General features: G+C 42.4%; 1 protein-coding gene across 1 annotated transcript in view; it reads right to left on the bottom strand.

Moving 5' to 3' along the window:
- Positions 1-538: 538 nt before the first annotated feature.
- LOC103361007 (guanine nucleotide-binding protein subunit alpha-14-like) overlaps positions 539-8,004 on the bottom strand; it is a 10,114-nt gene continuing 2,648 nt past the window's right edge. Inside the window, exon 2 of the mRNA XM_008286979.1 lies at positions 539-1,063. Coding sequence (XP_008285201.1) covers positions 816-1,063 — 248 coding nt within the window. The 3' untranslated portion in view covers positions 539-815. The remainder of the gene's footprint in view (positions 1,064-8,004) is intronic.

Below are 8,004 nucleotides of genomic sequence, written 5' to 3'. Positions count from 1 at the left end.
ATTAAACCAAATACATGTAGTAAGTTGTGAGTTCAACGAGAACTGAAACTAATTTGTGAAATCAAGTGAAGTAAAAAAAACAAACCTAAGAGTTAGAACTTTACCTCTGTAGACAAGAATAAATTAAGTATCTCTGAATTTATACAGAATTTGCATTTCCCAGAATATAAACAGGAAAACCAGCAAGCTGAAAAAAGTTTCTCCTTTTTGTATTGATCATCATCAGCTTCTAAAATATCTCTATTGTTGCTAATCTCTGTTTCACCATCAGCCGCTACTTAACGATATCAGAGAACATGTGAGCAAGACGATGCAGAACATGTGGAGTGAACCAACAGTTCGAGCACCGACAGTGACTAAATGCAGAAGTACAACCCTCTTCATAGATTTGTGGAGAGGACAGAACACATCTGATTCTCACTATTTGGTGGAGTCAGACAGCTGGTACTCCCTGCGTCGTTCGTAGCACTCCTGTATTCCTGCGTCGTTCCACAGGCTGCCGATCCCCGCCGCCAGGCTTTGGTCTAGCTCGTCCACTTTATCCACTTCCACCTCCAGGACAGCGCTGGCGTGGCTCTGCAGACACACAGGAAGACAATCAGCTCGTAGTTTAAGTGATCAAGAGGAGAAAAGAACAGAACACATTTTCTGTTTGATATGTTTCAGACCTTTAACTTACACATTTTACATCCCCGTTGGTCCAAATCAGACCACTAGAAATGCTATTTAATAGAATTCCTGGCAGCTTTATACTTCACACTGTGTTCACATTTAAAAAATGAAGCAGCCAAGTGTGTGATACCGTACATGCTAAATTAAAGCTTAGAAAAGTCATCAAACATGAACCAGAGTAAACCTGGACTTTGGTTTGTCTGCACCTGGTTCTGGGGATCAGCGAAAGATATGCTGAGGGCCTCCATGGCTCGGATCATGGTCTGCATGGACGTGTAGATGTTCTGGAAGACCAGTTTGGCGTAGCTGCGCTTGTCCTCATCCGTGTATCCTCCTCCGTGGATAATCCTCATTTGTTTGATAAAGGTGCTCTTTCCGCTCTCTCCAGTGCCTGTTAGTCACAGTCCAACAATATCTGTTGTTTATTATAATTAGCTTTCAACATGCTACAAATATGAAGTGAGGGAAACGTGTTCAGGATGTGTGGGGTGCTGATCGGTGACATGGCATTGATTGATGTCATTTTTAATGGTTAAACTTGAACATAGACCAAAAAAAGAAGATAAAACTAAGGTCTAGGTTTTAAATACAGTCGTGACTCGATAATCCGACACTAAATGTAAAACCTTCTTTTATGTCAGATAGCAAGGCTGTCGGATTGTCAAGACGGAGGTCGAGATACAAGGAGGGCTCGATGCTGGAAGGGTCATTTGTTGTTAATATTGTTATTGTTTTTAGTTGTTATAATAATTAGTGTATTGCATACTGATTTGTGCATGGTCCCGTCAGTTGACATCAAAGTTAAGTGGTCCTAAATCCAATAGGTATCTGATCTTTTGCCATGAAATTTCTCTCTGAACGGCCAGGTCGCACTTATCCGACCTACACGTCATTGATACACGACAAACTAGGGCTGGTCCCAATAGCACTTTCTGGTCTCTGGATATTTGGGCCCAATTAATGATGAATATCAGAATATTCAGCGTGGTTGGGGGGACCACTTCCACCCAGGAGGAGCACTCCGACGGGCTGGAAGTGGCCGGAACACACAGGCAGTACTTGGCTGCTGATGCCAGTTTAGCTATCGGTCACACTTCTGTTTGTTTCCTGTTTCTGTTTCCACCATCGCCAGCAGGGAAGTGGGAGATACGCTCCACCGTTACCATCCATGTTTACTTCATACTGAGCACGCTCGCTGCGTGTGACATCTTTGTGTCCTCTTCTGCGCATACGGGACGCTTTTGGGTCGTATGAAGTTCACACAGCAGATCACATACAAGTCGCATTTAATTGGAAATGTGAACAAACTCGCAAAAAATCAGATTTCACAAAAAAAAAAATCTGAATTGAGCATTAAGTCCTGCAGTGTGAACGTAGCTAATCTGTTGGATTGTTCAGTCAGATAATCCGTTATCCTTATTTTTGACATAAAATGTCAAGTCGGAGTCAGAATCCAAGGCTGTCGGTATGTTAAGGCTATTTTTAATGAGTTCCGTTCGTTTTTCCTAACAACCTGTTGGATAGCAAGGTTTTTAGATTGTTAAGGGTCAGATTATCGACTGTCCTCCTATCTGATAGACTACAAGGGTTTCAACGAGTAAAATATGCACCCACTGGTTGAGTAAGACAATAAAACAGAAACAGAAAACAGGTCATATGTTCTTCTTGCTGGACACTTACGATGTAAGAAGACGGTTATTTGCTGCTCACTTTGGGAAAGTGATGCAATGTTTTGTTTTAAAAGGGGAGATTTTCTGAAGCAAGCTTTGTCCACTGACCATGTGAGTCAGTCTGGAAGACGTACAAGTCTTCCCCTCGTGATGTTTGGATGAAATCTGTCATTTGTGGCCCACCTAACATGCATGCGCCGGAGGGGTTTCCAAAATGTTGCCGTGATAGACCGAGAACTGGTTCTCCAACTAATCCTTCATCTAGTTATACCAATTATGACATCAGACCATTTGTTCCAACGCTCCCTTTTTTTTTCTCCCGTTTTTCCCCCAAATATGCTCCTGGTTGATATGCCTGTAATTGTCCCTGTCCGTACTTCCCTGTATCAAGGAGAAGTATTTAAAAGTGTGAATTTCTTTTTTGCTCTGTGTGAGTCCTCCTGTGCTGCACCTGAACACTCCCTGACAGCCACAGCAGAAAAGAAAACACACAGAACCGGTTGGTGCTGACTATTCTAGTTCTCAAGTTGTTTTTCTGACAGAGGATCACACTGACAACTAGACAAGAAGGGAAATTTGTCAACTGTAGCTGTTTTAACTTGATTGCGACACCAGATTGAACACACTGTCATCAGCAGCACCTGTTATTGGGGCAGATGACCTGATCGGGCTCATAACACTGAAACGTTAACGTGTGAGCATCATTCATTCATTCAACCCAGTGGCGGCTCCTGAGAAATTTCTCAGGGGGGGCAATTATTATGACAAAAGTTACCTGTTCAACTGGCGGTCAAATTTTCCCTTTACCTCTTTAAACTAAATAGCATGTGCTAGAGCCAGCCCATGACGTCTTCATGAATGAAATTGTTTTGGCTCTTCAGTGAATGATGGATTCAATAGGCTGTGCAGCTAGCTCCGTCTACGCAGCTTACGTGATACGCATGACGAAAGCATGCAAGTGCAAGCCCTCCTGGAACCCATAGACAACGCATTATAGTGTCTGCTATGTGAAAAAATAAACTTTTACATGACAGTTAAGGAGAATGGTTGGGGCGATTTCAGTCAGACTGAAAATCGCCCCAAAAAGGGGCGGGACTCCAAGCAGCAGGGCCTCACGCTGATTGGACAATGACATACAGGCAGTTTAAAGTGTTCAGAAAGCTGACAGTGGATAGTTTTTTGTTTTTCTTTTTTTTTCTTTTCCTTTGGTGGCGCGTCGCCCTTATGGACAAACCGCCCCTGATTCAACCTTTATTTAAACTCAGAGTTCACTGATGCATGAAGGCCTCATTTACAGTGTAACCGAGTAGGTAAATAAAAGATTTAGGAACTTGGATAACAGTAAAACATTAAAGTTAGCACAATAAGGGAAACATTCATTTGAGTTTAAAACAAATGATTCGACTAAAATAGGACCAGCTGGGATTACAGAGGGAGAAATTAAAAGCCTGACTTGCCCAAAGGATAGAAATAAGTCCAGCTTTATGTGCATGTTATTCAGGTTGTATGAGCACAGTGAGGGTAAAAGAACAGTAGGGGCCATACAGATAAATAAAAACCCAGCGTCTATCATACATTACAGAGACCACCGAGCCTTAGCACGCATCCTCGCCACTCATAAACACAGAGTGATAAAAGTGTGTCCACCGCTGAGGGATGCTTGTATTAAACGCCACCATAATCCAGAAAAGTGGCCTCAAATCAGTGCTGGCTGAGGTCATTTTTACACTTTTGAGAACTACAGTGTGTTGTATTGTTAAACTGACATCTAAATAGTGAAATAAAATGTAGAGAAGTCCATCAGATGTAGCATCTCAGGGGACAGATGTCAAAACTGTACTTGATTACAGTTCTAGATAGATAGATAGATAGATAGATAGATAGATAGATAGATAGATAGATAGATAGATAGATAGATAGATAGATAGAAAACATAGCAGCCGATCATCACCATCTACATCTGCTCTGTCTAGTGAACCGACAGCTCCACAGCAGCTACATTAAGACTCATCCGTCTGCACATCTTGTCACCATCGAATGAGTAAAATAAGCAAACAAGTGCCATGACAACTGTTGATCGCCGACTCGTCCATGCAGGGACACACAGGCAAACTGAGCAATTTGAATGTATATTTGACTGCCAAAAGGACACCCGTCAATATGAGGGTGACAGGAAGTGAATGACGGACGTCCTCTGAGCTGCCCTTTTTTTTTTTTGCCTAAATCCCCAGACGATGCTTTCCATGCGACGATAAGAGCATGGGAATCAATTAGCTGTGAAAGGAAGTGATAGGATAGGACAGGAAGTGCCAGTGACACAGACAGCAAGAGAACTTGTATGAATGTGTGGACACAAGATAGTGTTTTATGTTCAGTGAGCTGGGAGTGGCACCACCGCTCACGACTCACTCGGAGCTTTACGTGGCTTTAGGTCAATGTTCTATCAATGCATGATGCTGCCTTCTTGTGGAAAAACACAGCAGCAGGTATAATCTGTGCCCCTCGCTTTCATTTCAAGCTCGGTTATGTTTTGCAAAAGCATTTTATCAACCAATAGCACACATGTTTAGTATATTATCCCGACAGACGAGAACAGATCAGCGTGTGAGGAAGACAATTATGATGTGTGTCAAACAGTCAAACAGACGCTCTGATCTAAAATATGTGTCCACTAACTCAGCTCCAAATTCCCTATCTCCCACATCTCATGTCTGACCACTAATCCTTTCTCTAAAATCACATTTCTAAAATCAAATCAATCCTCCCGCAGTCAGACCTTGAAAAAAAAAATCATCCACGCCCTCATTTTTTTCCCGTCTCGATTACCGTAACTCCCTCTCATCCGACATTCCATGGAAATCCCTCTCCTGCCTCCAGATTCTCCTGAACGCAGCAGCTCAGCTTCCTGCTGGTTTCAACAGACGACATCACACTTCCCCTGTTCTGGCTGCTCTTCGCTGGCTCCCTCAATTGATTTTAAGAGTTTACTGATGACTTTTAACGCTCGCCAAGGCCTTGCCCCCTGGCTATATGTTAGGCATGTTAACCCCATACTTAGATGCTCTGGTGGGTCCCACCGAAGTTGAAGCTTAAATCCGAGGGTGACCTTCTCTGTCAGGGAGGCCTGAGGAGATAAGGCTGAATCACTAACTTTTTTAAAATCACTTCTTAAAACCCTCTTTTATAGACTCGCCTTCCAGTAAAGTTCTCTTTTATTTCTCTTTTTATCACTCTCTGCTCTTTTATCTGTTTTCAAACTTTTACTGCTTTCTAACCTCCTGATCTGAATCGATTTTCTATCTTTAATTTTCTCTTCAGCTTCTCTCGTAACCCTCTTGTGTGACGTCGTCCTTTTAACTAGTTTTTAACTAGCTATCCTTTCTGTACATTTTCATTTTTTATGGCGTGTACTTACATGTGTTTGCATTTATTTATTATTTAGTTTTGACCTGTGTTTGTCCTGTCCTGCCTCACATCTGACCTGTATTATATATATATATTATATGCTCTACCTGCCAAAGTAGAGCTAATCAAGCTAATCAAATAAAGTTATAATTATATTATTATTCTCTGAGAGTCACAAAATCCTACAGATGTCTCCACACACACACACACACACACACACTATTACAATATTCTGGCCTGTTAACAAACACATTTGTTAAACAAATAGATTCAGCATCATGTGGTCTGAATGTGAAAATAGGAGCAGAACATGACAGACTCTGTGTGTCTACGTGTGTGTGTGTGTGTGTGTGTGTGTGTGTGTGTGTGTGTGTGTTACAGGGACAGTAAAAACTGTAACAGTTCACTATCAGGTTGAAGATGTGTTCTAAGGTTTAAAGTGAAGGTTGACGACTCCAGGAAGTGAACGTCAGTCAATGCAGTGTCCTCTGAAGTCATGGAAACACCACAGAGAGCCTCCCAGTCCACTCTCACATCTGCCCTCCTCCCTCTCGGCTGTGACCCGTCTTTGTGCCGCCGCCGCCAGTCTTCTGGTTTCCTGGCCGCTTTGCATGGCGTCATGGAGACTCAAGTCTTTACATCTTAGCAAACAAGGCTTAGACAAATCGCCCGCATTTGAATGTACCTGGTTTACAAGTCAAGTTTCTTGGAGATGACGTGGATGAGGCCAAGACAGGCAGGCGTCACGGCAAATCCTGATCCTCTGCCGTGTTCTGCTTGGCCTCGTTCTTTTATCTGTGCGTTTATCTGTCGAGTCTCTGGCGGGCTTCACGTCACGTCACTTGGCTGACTTTCAGTTTGACTTATCACATTAATTGATTACATTTTAAAGTTGTGTTGGCTGTTGACAAATCAGTGTTGTGTTGGCAGCAGAATGGACATTTCATCCACTGATTGTTATCTACTAGCAGGTGGATCCACTGATCATGTTTTAAGTGCTCCAATGACAGACTTTTCCATTTTTTTGGAGGAGACCTGTGCTGTTCATTTGTATCCAGACAGAAGATTCACTCTAATATTCATCTGTATGCCAATATCACGACTGATCATTCAGTCATTTGAACTGATGAATCAACCTACCGATACTAACTGCATTCAAGCTGTAACACACTACCATTTCACCTGAAAAAACAATAAAAAATAGCAGATAATCAATTATAAAGCTGCCGTCACCTCCGAACTGATCACTTTGGCTCCTTTACTACCACTAAATTCTCCCTCAGTGGACACAAGTGGCTCCAAAACAATTTAAATGTATTAAAAATGACTTATAATTGACCCAATGAGTGACTTCTTGAACATTTAAATAATGTTCTTAAATCTTTAAAAGATCTGCCACCATCTGCCATCTTTTAAACTGAATAAAAGCCGATTTACACGATGTCTTAACTTTTGTATTTGTTGCTGGTTCCTGCTTCTCGCACCACAAAATCACTGCAGCAAACAGTTTCTACATTTGTGCATCAAGAGCGGTTTCACTAAACGACATAAAGTATTTATGCTGCATTTTGGCGGCCTGTGCAGGTCAAGTGTGTGTTTCTGGGGATGAAAACATATTGACTGTGTTCTACGGTTTCCTTGTGGACGATGAATGCTGGACTCGGACGTCTCCGGCAGCAGACGTGAGACATTCACACACGTACGGATGTGAACCACAAACACAACCTCACGCCTACACACAGCGCGGTGACGTGACGCAGCGCCGCTTGTGTGAATCATTGCAGCGTTAATGCCACCGAGATAAGAACTACTACCACCTGTCGCTGTGTTTTGTTTTAACTGAAACTTAGTCGTCAGGTGGGACTTTGTAGGCAAATACGGAGCACAAAAGAAGAAGTCGCCGAGTTACAGCAAACTGATTTTCTAAAGTATGAAGTGTGTTCTAGCTGTGACACAAAAGCAGCCCGCAATATGCTGTATGCTGAGTATTTATGTATATAAATGTCAAAGATTGATGTGGAAACGTGAGACAAAAACCGGCCCAGCTATTTCACTATATTTCTTCCAAGACTCAATACAAGCTGCAGAACATTTAACAGCTGCATTATAATTATTCTAATTTCAACTAAATTGGTTGAAAAGAGCTGCAAGGTGACGCAGTTGGTAGCACTGTCGCCAGTTCGCATCCTGGTGAGGACACCCGGGATCTTTCTGTGTCCATGTTCTCCCCGTGCAGTGTGGGTTCTCTCCAGGTTCT

The sequence above is a fragment of the Stegastes partitus genome, unplaced genomic scaffold (genome assembly GCF_000690725.1).
Source record: "Stegastes partitus isolate 25-593 unplaced genomic scaffold, Stegastes_partitus-1.0.2 Scaffold480, whole genome shotgun sequence".
Classification (NCBI taxonomy): domain Eukaryota; kingdom Metazoa; phylum Chordata; class Actinopteri; family Pomacentridae; genus Stegastes; species Stegastes partitus.
Note: the sequence above shows the minus strand (reverse complement) of the source record. Positions and strands in the feature narration are given on the sequence as shown.